Genomic DNA, 16,114 nt, shown 5'->3' with positions numbered 1-16,114 from the left:
TACTATAGGTAGTGTTCTGACAGATTTTATAAAGTATGTCAATAGTTGGATCATGTATCCTTGACTTGATAGACAAGTTCAAAGATTTACATTCTTAAGAGTGCATAACCGACACGCTAGATCCTAACTTCTACTGCTTGCATAACCAACAGTCAGTTCAAGGAAGCTTTAGGTCTTACCTTGAAAATTTCTTTTACCTCTTCCAACCAGCACATACATGTTTTCCAATTATTGATTATTGATTTTACACAAAAAAAGTTTCCAATAATCTTTTCTACAATAGGCCAACATAATCAAAGGAGTTACTAAAAGTAGCTTGAAAATACCAAGGAAACCTGCAGGCATGGCCGCTGCAATAACCAATCCTCCTCCCTCGACACTTATGCCACCGCTCCCCTTCCTGCGATCCAATTTTCTCTCTATTTCATAACTCTATGATACGTGAATAGAGAACGAAGAGGTATGGATGCATACGGTAGTCCCTTGACCACAAAAACGTTCGTGCTTGGCCACACGGGGAGCGAACGCCTCTGGATACCAATGTCACGTCATCCGGTCCGGTGTGCCAAGATCTGTGCTTGTCACCGGACGGCAGTCACCATATTCAGGCCGCACGTCAAAAAGAGTGATGTCAGACATGTTGTCAGATATGTGTCATTTGGGTCCCTTTCTTTTTGGAGGTACGAGGGAGTTCTAGGAGACATGCTGGACTTGTTCCAACGTACCGGAGTAGTAGTGACAAGTGACAAATTTGCCTTCACTTGTGTGTCCTCGGTGCCATCGGTGCTAGCTAAGCTAGCCAAGCCTCGACAAGCAAACATTCGTCGCCCTCATGCTCACGCCTCCGTCATCATCATCAACATAATGACGGACAAACACTATAGTGGTATAACTGAAAATCTTGTAGTGACCTCGTCAATCTCGTCACCTCGCCGTCTCGACCATGCCGGCGCCGGCCAGGATGGCTGCAGGCGTTCGTCGCATTCAAAACCCGACCTTCTTTTTAAGACATGGGGCTAACAGAACCAGCGACAGCCCCAGACGTCGCCAAAGGCATCAGTATCGAACTATCTCTCTTGCCAGTACGGGCAGCAGGGGATGGTTTACCAGGGAGCACCAAACGGCCGGGCAAACGGCACCGGGGCCGGGCATGACGACGTCGGGAGCGCCGCTAAGGCGCACTTCGTCTTCGTCCCGCTCATGTTCCAGGGCCACGTGATCCCGGCGGTGGACACCGCTCTGCTGCTGGCCACCCACGGCGCGCTCGCCAGCGTCGTCGCCACGCCGTCCAACGCCGCGCGCATCCGCCCGACGGTCGACCTCGCGCGGCGGTCCGGCCTGCCCATCCGGCTCGTGGAGCTCCCGCTCGACTGCGCCGCCGAGGGCCTGCCCGAGGGAGCCGACGACGTCGACAAGATCCCGCTTGGCCTCGAGGTGAACTACTTCCGCGCCCTGACGCTCCTCGCGGAGCCGCTCGAGCGCCACCTCCGCGCGCACCCGCCGTACCCGACGTGCATCGTCTCCGACTTCTGCCACGCATGGACCGTGCAAGTCGCGGCCAGTCTCAAGGTCCCGCGGCTCTGCTTCTTCAGCATGTGCGCCTTCTGCGTCCTGTGCCAGCACAACGTCGAGAGGTACAACTCCTACGACGCCGTGGCCGACGACAACGAGCCGGTGGTCGTACCGGGCCTGGAGAGGCGAATCGAGGTGACCAGGGCGCAAGCCCCCGGGTTCTTCCGGGCGCCCGGGTTCGAGAAGCTAGCCGATGAAATCGAGTTGGCGCTAGCTGAGTCCGATGGCGTCGTCATGAACTCCTTCCTGGAGATGGAGCCGGAGTACGTCGCTGGGTACGCGGCCGCCAGGAACTTGAAGCTGTGGACCATCGGGCCGGTGTCGCTGTACCACCAGCACGCCGCCACGCTAGCAAAGAGAGGGAACACCACCACCGCCATTGACGCCGACGAGTGCCTCCGATGGCTCCAGGGCAAGGAGCCCAGCACCGTCGTGTACGTCAGCTTCGGGAGCATCGTGCACGCCGACCCGAAGCAGACCGTCGAGCTCGGGCTCGGGCTCGAGGCGTCGGGGCACCCGTTCGTCTGGGTTCTGAAGAACCCCGACCAATACAGCGAGGACGTGCGCGAGTTCCTGCAGGACCTCGAGGAGCGCGTCGCCGGCCGCGGGATGCTGATCAGAGGGTGGTCGCCACAGGTGCTTATCCTGAACCACGTGGCGGTGGGTGGCTTCGTGACGCACTGCGGGTGGAACTCGACATTGGAGGCGATCACGGCCGGGCTGCCAGTGGTGACATGGCCGCACTTCTCGGACCAGTTCTTGAACGAGAAGCTGGCCGTGGAGGTGCTGGGAATAGGCGTGAGCGTCGGTATTAAGGAGCCATTGCTGTGGGCGGCGAAGAAGGGGGTCGTGGTGGGTAGAGAGGTGGTGGAGGCGGCGGTCAGGAACATCATGGACGGAGGAGGAGAGGGGGGCGAGAGGAGGAGGAAGGCGCTGGCGCTCTCGGAGAAGGCGAGGGCGGCCGTGCAGAAGGGCGGGTCGTCGCTTGGTAACCTGCTAGATCTTATCAAGAATTTCGAGGTGGACGCGGGAGGTTGCACAACTGAATGAATGAGTGTCATGACAGTCTCAGAGAGCACTGCGCCAGAGTGCGCAGTTTCAAAAGAATTTTCTTTTTGCGGGTGCAGTTTCAGAAGATTATTGGGCAATCAAACCTTCCCTGATCCCCTTTCTTTCCTCTTTGTTTCTAAAAATAAAGAGTATTTTGATCATATAAAATGATCAAATTCCCTTTGCAGAGGCGTGCTACACATTGGTTGGCAGATCTTTTTAGAACATCTGTCGCCTAGCGAGCCTTCCAGTTCGATGATGCGACCAGACACGTATCGTTCCTTTTGTTTCTCTTGTTTCGTGCAACAAAACCATTGTTGCGAAGGGAAAGTAGTAGCTGCACCCACCTTCGGTGCACCCACGAAGTTTCAGAAGACCTATTTTTTGCGGGTGCAGTTTGAGAAGATTATTGGGCAACGAAACATTTTCCCGATTTTTTTAGGCGATGCTACGCGTTGGCCGGCGGATCATTAAAAAAGATCTGCCAACTCACTGATCATTGGATGTACAAGTTAAGATCTGTCTGATCTACCGCGTAAGCACCCACCTCTTTGCAATAAGAGTGTTGTCGTAGAAGACCCTCTACAACAATCAGCTTGTTGCAATCACCCGAGCATGTACTTTGTTATTTTTTGCAACAAAGGTCTTATCGTAGAATTATTTCCGCAACAAATGTCTTGTTGCAGAAATTTTTATTTTATTTTTTTGCAACAGAGGTCTTGTTGAAGAAATTATTCGCAACAAATTTCTTATTGCAACTTTTTTCCCGCAACAGAAGTCTTGTTTGCAGAAATTTTAAATATGGATTGCAGAAATCCTTTTGCAACAAGGGTCATGTTGCAGAACTTTTTTTTGCAAATAGAGACCGTGACATGTAGGAGATGGTGCTGACAGCAGGAGCTTGAGGTGGCGGTGTCCATGGCTGGCCATGGCCAAGGCGGGCGTTGTTGCAGGAGCTTGAGGTGGTTGCGGGAACGGCCAAGGCGGGTGTTGTTGCAGGAGCTTGAGGTGGTCGCGGGCACGACCAAGGCGGGCGTTGCTGCAGGAGCTTGAGATGGTGGCTGACATGGCAGGCGTTGCTGAAGAAGATGGTGGTGGCTGAGGTGGGCGTTGTAGCGTATGGGACACAGGTTGAGGAAGAGATAAGATGAGAAAGAGAAACGTGGGTAGTCTAGTAGACATGTGGCACGCAACCAAGAAGGCGGACGCGAGCGTGAGAATCCGCCGGTTGATGTTAATCATTTCTCATCTTTTTTTCGCTCTTTGTTCCTAACAAGAAGGAGCATAATTTGATCATATAAAAAGATCAGATTCTGGGACGTCTGGATCTTTTTGGCTAGCGAGCTGTCCGATTCGATGATGCGTCCACTCCCGTATCGTTCCTTCTCTTCTCTAGTTTCCTACAAAAAAACCATTGTTACAAAATGTCGTCTTTTTTAATTTTCTACAACAAGACTCATGTTGCAAGATCTCTTCTCTAATTTTTACAACAAAACCTTTATTGAAAAATTGCAACAACATTTCCCGCCGCCGCTTCTAATTTTCTACAACAAGAGCCTTGTTGCAAAAATTAAAACATCATCTCCGGCCGCGTGTCGCACTTGCACAGTCGTCGCTGCCACCGTTTTGCAACAACGCCATTGTTGCAGAAATATGTCACAGAGGTGATGTTGTAAACAATGACGCAGGGCCGAGCGCTAGTAGTGGATGCGGATGTATGCTGGTGGTGTTGTGGTTGTTGCAGCGTTGGGTTACAAGACAACGGCGAGGTTGGGGCTCCGCATTTGGTAAAAGTCATATCCGCAAGATAGTATAATTTTGATCATAGAAAACAAGGTAAGGTTCCTAACATTAAACATATTGCAGTGAGCACCCGAAACGTTTTTATTTTCTTACAAACAAGGACAAAATTTCAACAAGTTGGGAGAATCTTCACTAGAAATTTTGGCAGCATAACAGGTGGTGAGGGATGCACACTTATATAAAAATTCCAAACAACTACACTTGACAAAGATTCAAAATCCAGGAGGGATGATAAACAACAAACAAACACTTGCAGCAAGAAAGCTGGCTTTTCACCACTATTCCAAAAACACCACCACAATCCAACTAAACTCATGAATCTAATGGCTACATCATCGGCCGACGATGCCATCAATCATAACATGCCCCACCTCTTCTTCAGCAAGGAACATCTTCTTGAGTATGGATTCATTGACGCGCCACTCCTACATAAGACAACACTTGTTGTCGGAGGGATTGACCACGAGTAGCCTCATCAATACCCTATAATATTTCAGGACATCGGCGCTAGCTGCTGAAGGAAATATGCCCTAGAGGCAATAATAAAGTTGTTATTTATATTTCCTTATATCATGATAAATGTTTATTACTCATGCTAGAATTGTATTAACCAGAAAGCTTAGTACATGTGCGAATACATAGACAAACAGAGTGTCACTAGTATGCCTCTACTTGACTAGCTCGTTAATCAAAGATGGTTAAGTTTCCTAGCCATAGACATGAGTTGTCATTTGATGAACGGGATCGCATCATTAGAGAATGATGTGATTGACATGACCCATCCGTTAGCTTAGCACTATGATCGTTTAGTTTATTGCTATTGCTTTCTTCATGACTTATACATGTTCCTATGACTATGATATTATGCAACTCCCGAATACCAGAGGAACACTCAGTGTGCTATCAAACGTCACAACGTAACTGGGTGACTATAAAGATGCTCTACAGGTGTCTCCAATGGTGTTTGTTGAGTTGGCATAGATCGAGATTAGGATTTGTCACTCCGATTGTCAGAGAGGTATCTCTGGGCCCTCTCGGTAATGCACATCACTATAAGCCTTGCAAGCAATGTGACTAATGAGTTAGTTACAGGATGTTGCATTACGGAACGAGTAAAGAGACTTGCCGATAACGAGATTGAACTAGGTATTGAGATACTGATGATCGAATCTTGGGCAAGTAACATACCGATGACAAAGGGAACAACGTATGTTGTTATGCGGTTTGACCGATAAAGATCTTCGTAGAATATGTAGGAACCAATATGAGCATCCAGGTTCCACTATTGGTTATTGACTGGAAGTGAGTCTCGGTCATGTCTACATAGTTCTCGAACCCGTAGGGTCCGCACGCTTAATGTTCGATGGCGATCGGTATTATGAGTTTATGTGTTTTGATGTACTGAAGGTAGTTCAGAGTCCCGGATGTGATCACGGACATGATGAGGAGTCTCAAAATGGTCGAGACATAAAGATCGATATATTGGAAGGCTATGTTTGGATATTGGAATGGTTCCAGATGAGTTTGGCCATTTACCGGAGTACCGGGGGGTTACCAGAACCCCCCGGGGAGTTAATCGGCCTTAATGGGCCCTAGTGGAGAAAGAGGGCAGCAGGCAAGTGGTGGGGCGCGCCCCTTAGGCCCAAATCGAATTGGTTTAGGGTTTGGGGGGCCGGCCCCCTTTCCTTCTCCTCTCCTCCTCCTTCCTCCTTCTCCTGTAGGAATAGGAAAGGGGGGGGGGCAAACCTACTTGGTAGGATTGCCCCCCTTGGGCGCGCCTCCACCTAGGCCGGCCCTCTCCTCCTCCCCCCTTTATATACACGGGAGGGGGTCACCCCATAGACACACAAGTTGATTGTTTAGCCGTGTGCGGTGCCCCCCTCCACAAAATTCCACCTCGGTCATATCGTTGTAGTGCTTAGACGAAGCGCTGCGTCGGTAACTTCATCATCACCGTCATCACATGGTCGTGCTGACGAAACTCTCCCTCGGCCTCAGCTGGATCAAGAGTACGAGGGACGCCACCGAGCTGAACGTGTGCAGATCGTGGAGGTGTCGTGCGTTCGGTACTTGATCGGTTGGATCGCGAATTCGACTACATCAACCGCGTTACTCAACGCTTCCGCTTTCGGTCTACGAGGGTACATAGACATACTCTCCCCCTCTTGTTGCTATGCATCTCCTAGATAGATCTTGCGTGATCATAGGATTTTTTTTGAAATACTATGTTCCCCAACAGTGGCATCCGAGCCAGGTCTATGCATAGATGTTATATGCACGAGTAGAACACAAAGGAGTTGTAGGCTGGGTATATACATATTGCTTGTCGTCACTAATTGATTCTTGATTCAGCGGTATTGTTGGATGAAGCTGCTCAGACCGACATTACGCATACGCTTACGCGAGACTGCTTCTACCGACATGCTTCGCACACAGGTGGCTACTGGGTGCATGTTTCTCCATCTTTAGTTGAATCGGATTCAATGAACAGGGTTCTTTCTGAAGATCAAAAAGCAATCACTATATCGCGTTGCGGTTTTTCATGCGTAGGTAAGAACGGTTCTTGTTAAGCCTGTAGTAGCCACGTAAAACTTGCAACAACAAAGTAGAGGACGTCTAACTTGTTTTTGCAGGGCATGTTCTGATATGATATGGTCAAGACGTGATTATATAAATTGTTGTATGAGATGATCATGTTTTGTAACACAGGTATCGGCAACTGGCAGGAGCCATATGGTTGTCGCTTTATTGTATGAAATGCAATTGCCATGTAATTGCTTTACTTTATCACTAAGCGGTAGCGGTAGTCGTAGAAGCAATAGTTGGCGAGACGACAACGATGCTACGATAGAGATCAAGGTGTCAAGCCGGTGATGATGGTGATCATGACAGTGCTTTGGAGATGGAGATCAAAGGCACAAGATGATGATGGCCATATCATATCACTTATATTGATTGCATGTGATGTTTATCTTTTATGCATCTTATTTTTCTTAGTATGACGATAGCATTATAAGACGATCTCTCACTAAATTTCAAGGTACAAGTGTTCTCCCTGAGTATGCACCATTGCTACAGTTCGTCGTGCCGAGACACCACGTGATGATCGGGTGTGATAAGCTCTACGTTCATATACAATGGGTGCAAGCCAGTTTTGCACACGCAGAATACTCGGGTTAAACTTAACGAGCCTAGCATATGCAGATATGGCCTCGGAACACTGAGACTGAAAGGTCGAGCGTGAATCATATCGTAGATATGATCAGCATAGTGATGTTCACCATTGAAAACTACTCCATCTCACGTGATGATTGGACATGGTTTAGTTGATATGGATCACGTGATCACTTAGATGATTAGAGGGATGTCTATCTAAGTGGGAGTTCTTAAGTAATATGATTAATTGAACTTAAATTTATCATGAACTTAGTCCTGATAGTATTTGCATATCTATGTTGTAGATCAATTGCTCACGTATAGCTTCCCTGTTTTATTTATGATATGTTCCTAGAGAAAACTATGTTGAAAGATGTTAGTAGCAATGATGCGAACTAACCCCATGATCTAATGATTATCCTTATTGCTGCATAGAAGAATTATGTCCTTGATGTACCGCTAGGTGACGGACCTATTGCAGGAGCAGATGCAGATGTTATGAACGTTTGGCAAGCTCGGTATGATGACTACTTGATAGTTTAGTGCGCCATGCTTTATGGTTTAGAACCGAGACTTCAAATATGTTTTGAATGCCACAGACCATATAAGATGTTCCAAGAGCTGAAATTGGTATTTCAGACTCATGCCCGAGTCGAGAGGTATGAGACCTCTGACAAGTATTTTGCCTACAAGATGGAGGAGAATAGCTCAACCACTGAGCATGTGCTCATAATGTCTGAGTACTACAATCGCTTGAATCGAGTGGGAGTTAATCTTCCAGATAAGATAGTGATTGACAAAGTTCTCTAGTCACTATCACCAAGTTACTAGAACTTCGTGATGAACTATAATATGTAAGGGATGACGAAAACGATTCCCGAGCTCTTCGCGATGCTGAAATCAGCGAAGGTAGAAATCAAGAAAAGCATCAAGTGTTGATGGTTGACAAGACCACTAGTTTCAAGTAAAAGGGCAAGGGAAAGAAAGGGAACTTCAAGAAGAATGGCAAGCAAGTTGCCACTCCCATGAAGAAGCCCAAAGCTAGACCCAAGCTTGAAACTGAGTGCTTCTACTGCAAAGGAAATGGTCACTGGAAGTGGAACTTCCCTAGATACTTGGCGGATAAGAAGGATGGCAAAAGTGAACAAAGGTATATTTGATATACATGTTATTGATGTGTACTTTACTCATGTTTATAGCAACCCCTCAGTATTTGATACTGGTTCATTTGCTAAGAGTAGTAACTTGAAATGGGAGTTGCAAAATAAACGGAGATTAGTTAAGGGTGAGTTGATGATGTGAGTTGGAAGTGATTCCAAGGTTGATAAGATCACCATCGCACACTCCCTTTACCTTCTGGATTAGTGTTGAACCTAAAATAAAAGTTATTTGGTGTATGCGTTGAGCATGGATATGATTGGATCATGTTTATTGCAATACGGTTATTCATTTAGGTCAAAGAATAATTGTTGTTCTATTTACATGAATAAAACCTTCTATGGTCGTACACTCATATAAATGGTTTATTGAATCTCGATCGTAATGGTACACATATTTATAATATTGAAGGCAAAAGATGCAAAGTTAATAGTGATAGTGCAACTTATATGTGGCACTACCGTTTAGGTCATATTGGTGTAAAGCGCATGAAGAAACTCCATGCCGATGGATTTTTGGAATCACTTGATTATGAATCACTTGATGCTTGCGAATCATGCCTCATGGGCAAGATGACTAAGACTCCGTTCTTCGGAACAATGAAGCGAGCAACTGACTTATTGGAAATAATACATACTGATGTATGCGGTCCGATGAGTGTAGAGGCTCGCGGCGGGTATCATTATTTTCTGACCTTCACAGATGATTTGAGCAATACGGGTATATCTACTTGATGAAACATAAAGTCTGAAACATTTGAAAAGTTCAAAGAATTTCAGAGTGAAGTGGAAAATCATCGTAACAAGAAAATAAAGTTTCTACGTTCTGATCGCAGAGACGAATATTTGAGTTACGAGTTTGGTCTTCATTTGAAACAATGTGGAATAATTTTGCAACTCACACTAACTGGAACACCACAGCGTAATGGTGTGTCTGAACGTCATAACCGTACTTTATTAGATATGGTGCGATTTATGATGTTTCTTACCGATTTACCACTACCGTTTTGGGCTAATGCATTAGAGACAGCTGCATTCACATTAAGTAGGGCACCATCTAAATCCGTTGAGACGACACCATATGAACTATGGTTTGGCTAGAAACCTAAGCTGTCGTTTCTTGAAGTTTGGGGTTGCGATGCTTATGTGAAAAAGTTTCAACTTGATAAGTGATAGTCTCCATCATATCTACTTTTCCAAACACTTTTGCCCTTGTTTTGGACTCTAACTTGCATGATTTGAATGGAACTAACCCGGACTAACGCTATTTTCAGCAGAATTACCATGGTGTTATTTATGTGCAGAAACAAAAGTTCTGGGAATGACCTGAAACTTCACGGAACATCTTTTTCGGAAATAATAAAAAATCGTTGCAAAAGATGAAGACCAGGGGGGGCGCACCCTAGCCACGAGGGTGGGGGGCGCACCTGCCCCCCTACCCCGTGGGCCCCTTGGAGCTCCTCCGACCTCGACTCCAACTCTATATATTTGCTTTCGGGGAGAAAAAAATAAAGAAGAAGGATTCATCGCGTTTTGCGATACGGAGCCGTCGCCAAGCCCTAAAACCTCTCGGGAGGGCTGATCTGGAGTCTGTTCGGGGCTCCGGAGAGGGGAATCCGTCGCCATCGTCATCATCAACCATCCTCCATCACCAATTTCATGATGCTCACCGCCGTGCGTGAGTAATTCCATCGTAGGCTTGCTGGACGGTGATGGGTTGGATGAGATTTATCATGTAATCGAGTTAGTTTTGTTAGGGTTTGATCCCAAGTATCCACTATGTTCTGAGATTGATGTTGCTATGACTTTGCTGTGCTTAATGCTAGTCACTAGGGCCCGAGTGCCATGATTTCATATCTGAACCTATTATGTTTTCATCAATATATGAGAGTTCTTGATCCTATCTTGCAAGTCTATAGTCACCTATTATGTGTTATAATCCGTTAACCCCAAAGTGATAATAATAAGGATACTTACCGGTGATGACCGTAGTTTGAGGAGTTCATGTATTCACTATGTGTTAATGCTTTGGTCCGGTACTCTATTAAAAGGAGGCCTTAATATCCCTTAGTTTCCACTAGGACCTCGCTGCCACGGGAGGGTAGGACAAAAGATGTCATGCAAATTCTTTTCCATAAGCACATATGACTATATTCGGAATACATGCCTACATTACATTGATGAATTGGAGCTAGTTCTGTGTCACCCTAGGTTATGACTGTTACATAATGAACCGCATCCGGCATAATTCTCCATCACTGATCCATTGCCTACGAGCTTTCCATATATTGTTCTCCGCTTATTTACTTTTCCGTTGCTATTGCTATCATCACTACAAAATACTAAAAACATTACTTTTGCTACCATTACCTTTTGCTATCGCTACCACTACTATCATATTACTTTGCTACTAAATACTTTGCTGCAGATATTAAGTTTCCAGGTGTGGTTGAATTGACAACTCAGCTGCTAATACTTGAGAATATTCTTTGGCTCCCCTTGTGTCGAATCAATAAATTTGGGTTGAATACTCTACCCTCGAAAACTGTTGCGATCCCCTATACTTGTGGGTTATCAAGACTATTTTCTGGCGCCGTTGCCGGGGAGCATAGCTCTGTTCTTTGAGTCACTTGGGATTTATATCTGCTTATCATTATGAAGAACTTGAGAGATCCAAAAACCAAGATTTATCCCTCAACTACGAGGGGAGGTAAGGAACTGCCATCTAGCTCTGCACTTGATTCATCTTCTGTTTTGAGTAAGCTTGCGACACCTAAACCTGCTTCTGCTATTCGTTCTGATATGTCTCATGTTATTGATGATGCCACTTCTGCTATGCATGATACTTATGATGAAACTACTTCTATGCTTGATACTACTGTGCCACTTGGTGAATTTCTTGATGAACAACTTGCTAGGGTTAGAGAGAATGAAAATATTGAATATGATAATATTGATGAAAGTGATGATGAAGACTCTCCCTCTAATGAATATGAATCACCTGTTATTCCTGAGGGTTATGTTTTTGAAAAGAAGCTGCTCTAGCTATTTTAGCTTGCAAAGATAGATACGAACTCAAGAGGTTATTAGCTAAACGGAAGCAGCAATCTCTTAATGCTAGAATGAAACCTGACCCTGCTTTTGCTACTTCACCTATCTGTGTTACCGATAAGGATTATGAATTCTCAGTTGATCCTGATATAATTACTTTGGTTGAATCTGATCCTTTTCATGGCTATGAATCTGAAACTGTTGTGGCACATCTTACTAAATTAAATGATATTGCCACCCTGTTCACTAAAGATGAGAGAACTCGCTACTTTTATATCCTTAAAATATTTCCGTTCTCATTAAAGGGTGATGCTAAGATATGGTTTAATTCTCTTGATCCTGGTTGTGTGTGTAGTCCCCAGGATATGATTTATTACTTCTCTGCTAAATATTTCCCTGCTCATAAGAAACAAGCTGCTTTGAGGGATATATATAATTTTGTGCAAATTGAAGAAGTGAGTCTCCCACAAGCTTGGGGGCGGCTTCTCCAATTACTTAATGCTTTGCCTGATCACCCTCTTAAGAAAAATGAAATACTTGATATCTTTTATAATGGACTAACCGATGCTTCCAGAGATTACCTGGATAGTTGTGCTGGTTCTGTTTTCAGGGAAACAACACCGGATGAAGCTGAAATTCTATTGAATAATATGTTGACAAATGAAAATAATTGGACACTTCCTGAGCCTATTCCTAACCAACTCCGAAGAAGAGAGGTGTTCTATTTCTCAGTCCTGAAGATATGCAAGAGGCAAAGAAATCTATGAAAGAAAAAGGTATTAAAGACGAGGATGTTAAGAATTTACCTCCTATTGAAGAAATAAACAGTCTTAATTTACTGCCTGTTGAAGAAATATATGATCTTAATCCATTACCTGTTGAAGAAACTCATGGTCTTGATAACCCGACACAGGTAGCAAAGGTAAATTCTCTCTATAGATATGATAAAGTTGAAATCCCATTTACTAAGTTTGCTAGCCCATGCTTAGATGAGTTTGGTAAATTTATGGTTAAGCAAGAAGACTTCAATGCTTATTTGGTAGATAATTGAAATACAATTCAAATATGCTTGAACACTTGGGTGATTATATGGCTAATGTTAAAGGTGAACTTAAACTTATTAGTAAACACGCTTCTATGGTTACCACTCAAGTAGAACAAGTACTTAAAGTTCAAAATGATTTGCTCAATGAATTGAATAGTAAGAATGATTATGCTATTAGAGTGGCTACTAGAACTGGTAGAATGACTAAGGAACCTCTGTATCCTGAAGGCCATCCTAAGAGAATTGAGTAAGATTCTCAAACAAATAATATAGATGCACCTAGTCCTTCTAAAAGGAAGAAAAAGAAAAATGATAGGACTTTGCATGCTTCTAATGAACCTATTGCTCAACCACCTGAGAATCCAAATGATATTTCTATTTCTGATGCTGAAACACAATCTGGTAATGAACCTGAAACTAGTAATAATGTTAATGATAATGTTCATGATGATGCTCAACCTAGCAATGATAATGATATAGAAATTGAACCCGCTGTTGGTCTTGATAACCCACAATCAAAGAATCAACGTTATGATAAGAAAGACTTTGTTGCTAGGAAACATGGTAAAGAAAGAGAACCATGGGTTCAGAAAACCATGCCTTTTCCTCCCAAACCATCCAAGAAAAAGGATGATGAGGATTTTGAGCGCTTTGCTGAAATGATTAGACCTATCTTTTTGCGTATGCGATTAACTGATATGCTTAAAATGAATCCTTATGCTAAGTATATGAAAGAAATTGTTACAAATAAGAGAAAGAAACTAGAAGCTGAAATTTCCACCATGCTTGCTAATTATACTTTTAAAGGTGGAATACCTAAGAAACTTGGAGATCCAGGAGTACCCACTATACCATGCTCCATTGAAAGAAACTATGTTAAAACTGCTTTATGTGATCTTGGAGCCGGTGTTAGTGTTATGCCTCTCTCTTTATATCGTAGACTTGATTTGAATAAGCTGACACCTACTGAAATATCTTTGCAAATGGATGATAAATCAACTGCTACACCTATCGGTATTTGTGAGGATGTGCCTGTTGTAGTTGCAAACGTTACTATTTTAACAGACTTTGTTATTCTTGATATTCCCAAGGACGATAGTATGTCTATTATTCTTGGAAGACCCTTTTTGAATACTGCAGGAGCTATTATCGATTGCACTAAAGGCAATGTCACTTTTCATGTTAATGGTAATGAGCATACGGTACACTTTTCGAGGAAACAACCTCAAGTTCATAGTTTCAACTCTATTGGAAAAATTCCATCGATTATATTTGGAGGTTTTGAATTTCCTCTTCCTACTGTCAAGAAGAAATATGATATTCTTATTATTGGGGATGTGCATATCCCCGTTGAGGTAACATAGTGTTATTCAAAATTTCTCTGGTTCCATGTTATTCGGAATAAGTTCATGAACAAGACTTGATCAACCTTGTTAATGGATTCCTTTTGATGAGCATGAGATGGATGAAACTAGAAGGCACAACTCTCTGTACCCTCCTTTTACTTTCTGTTATTTATATTAAATAAAATAAAAATAAGTATTTTCCGTCTGTTATCTGAATTATCCATGCAATATAAAAATACCTCGAAAATAAAAGTTCTCCAAATGCCCTGAAATTTAAATATGATTTTTTCTGGAATATTTGAGAATATTTTGCACCAAGAACACAGCACGGGGGGCATCCACCTGGCCACGAGGGTGGAGGGCGCGCCCCCTGCCTCATGGGCCCACGGTGGCCCTCCTCCACTTATTCCTGCACCCACACACTCCTTCTTCCTCCCACAAACACGAATATCCAGCTCAAACCTGAGTCCAAGCTCATTTTGCTGCCATTTTCGATCTCCTTGCTCAAAGCACCTCTCACAAAACTGCCCGGGGAGATTGTTCCTTGGTATGTGACTCCTCCATTGGTCCAATTAGTTTTTGTTCTAGTGCTTTATTCATTGCAAATTTGTGCTGCCTAGGTGACCCTGTTCTTGAGCTTGCATGTCAAATTTATATGGTTCCAAGTAGTTTTGATGCATGATATAGGCTCTAGGCACTTGTAGGAGTAGTTGCTATCAATTTTGTTGAGTTTGGTTTACTTTTATTTTGAAGTTACTAAAAATTTCAGAATTTTTCAGAGAATAATGAAGAGATTTTTGAGGGGCTCATCGAGCTGAAGCTCGAAGGAAAAGCAAAATGAAGAAGCAAAGAAGCCCAAATATAATCTGCCTCGCATAGCGGAGGCCTCACCGCCTTCCTCCACGACCAACGCGACCAGTATCTCTTACTCACCAATATCTTTGTGCAAAACTTTCATTTACATTCTAGAAGCTCACCACCTACAGTGGAGTTTTATTTATATGATGAGCATAAGGAGATGTCACTTTATGATTTTTGTCGGGTTTGTTTGGTCCCTTTCGAGGGCACGACAGAGGAACCACATCGCGTCGATGTGGATGGGTTTATTGATACCATCACTGTAGGGGAAACGAGGAAGGTTTCCGATGCACGAATCACTAGCATACATTTTCCTGTTTTATGCTACTTTGCAATATTTGTTAGTCGTTGCTTAATTGGTCGTGGAAACTGTGGAAACCTTAGTGTTCCTGATATTATTATTTTGTTCCACGGTTTATTCAGTGATAACTCTGTTAGTATGGGCGGTATTATTGCTAAACGGTTAAGTCTAAACCATACAAAGGGCCCCATCTTTGGAGGCATCTATGCTTCACGCCTAGCTGCACATTTTAACATACCTATTAGGCATTATGACAAGGAAGAAAAATTTCTGCCTTGTGTTTATTTAGATTATAAGAGTATGGTGGCACACGGTTTTATTGTTAAGAATAGGGAAGGGGAGCTTAAATACAAATTGTTCTTTCATAAACATCATCCGGAGACTATTACCCTGCCTGCTCCTTCCTTGTTTGATTTATCTGCAGGCCAGTACCTTGTTCCATTAGAGGCTATTCACGCCTATCGGAACCCTACATCAGTCATAGAGCCAGAGCCAGAACCACAAGTTGATCCTCCACGATAGTCTAATTACCATTGGGATTCGGAAATGATTGCCAACCAGTGGCAGTCCGAGTCTTCTTCTTCGCAGTATGACCCCAGCTATTATTATGGATATCCGCCAAGCCAGCCGTGGCCATAGACCAACTTAGGCCAAAAGCCTAAGCTTGGGGGAGTACGTATTTCTCACCGACATTATATTCATGTTCACACACTCAGTGCTAGATGTCGGTGCTCATATTTTTTCATTGTATCATCCATGCTAGTTTATTTTCCTT

At 43.8% G+C, this 16,114-nt stretch overlaps 1 protein-coding gene across 1 annotated transcript; it reads left to right on the top strand.

Moving 5' to 3' along the window:
* The first annotated feature begins 1,056 nt into the window (after positions 1-1,056).
* Positions 1,057-2,735, top strand: LOC123154304 (UDP-glycosyltransferase 73C6-like). Its single transcript, XM_044573061.1, has one exon. It carries the CDS (start codon positions 1,099-1,101, stop codon positions 2,620-2,622), a length of 1,524 nt encoding a protein of 507 aa, XP_044428996.1. The 5' UTR covers positions 1,057-1,098; the 3' UTR covers positions 2,623-2,735.
* Positions 2,736-16,114: the final 13,379 nt, after the last annotated feature.

Source organism: Triticum aestivum, chromosome 7A (assembly GCF_018294505.1).
Source record: "Triticum aestivum cultivar Chinese Spring chromosome 7A, IWGSC CS RefSeq v2.1, whole genome shotgun sequence".
Classification (NCBI taxonomy): domain Eukaryota; kingdom Viridiplantae; phylum Streptophyta; class Magnoliopsida; order Poales; family Poaceae; genus Triticum; species Triticum aestivum.
The sequence above is the reverse complement of the archived record's forward strand: the minus strand, read 5'-3'. Positions and strand labels throughout refer to the sequence as shown.

Bases quoted from the DNA above. Each gene is read 5' to 3' on its own strand.
- LOC123154304 (XM_044573061.1), top strand. From the start codon at position 1,099: ATGGTTTACCAGGGAGCACCAAACGGCCGGGCAAACGGCACCGGGGCC.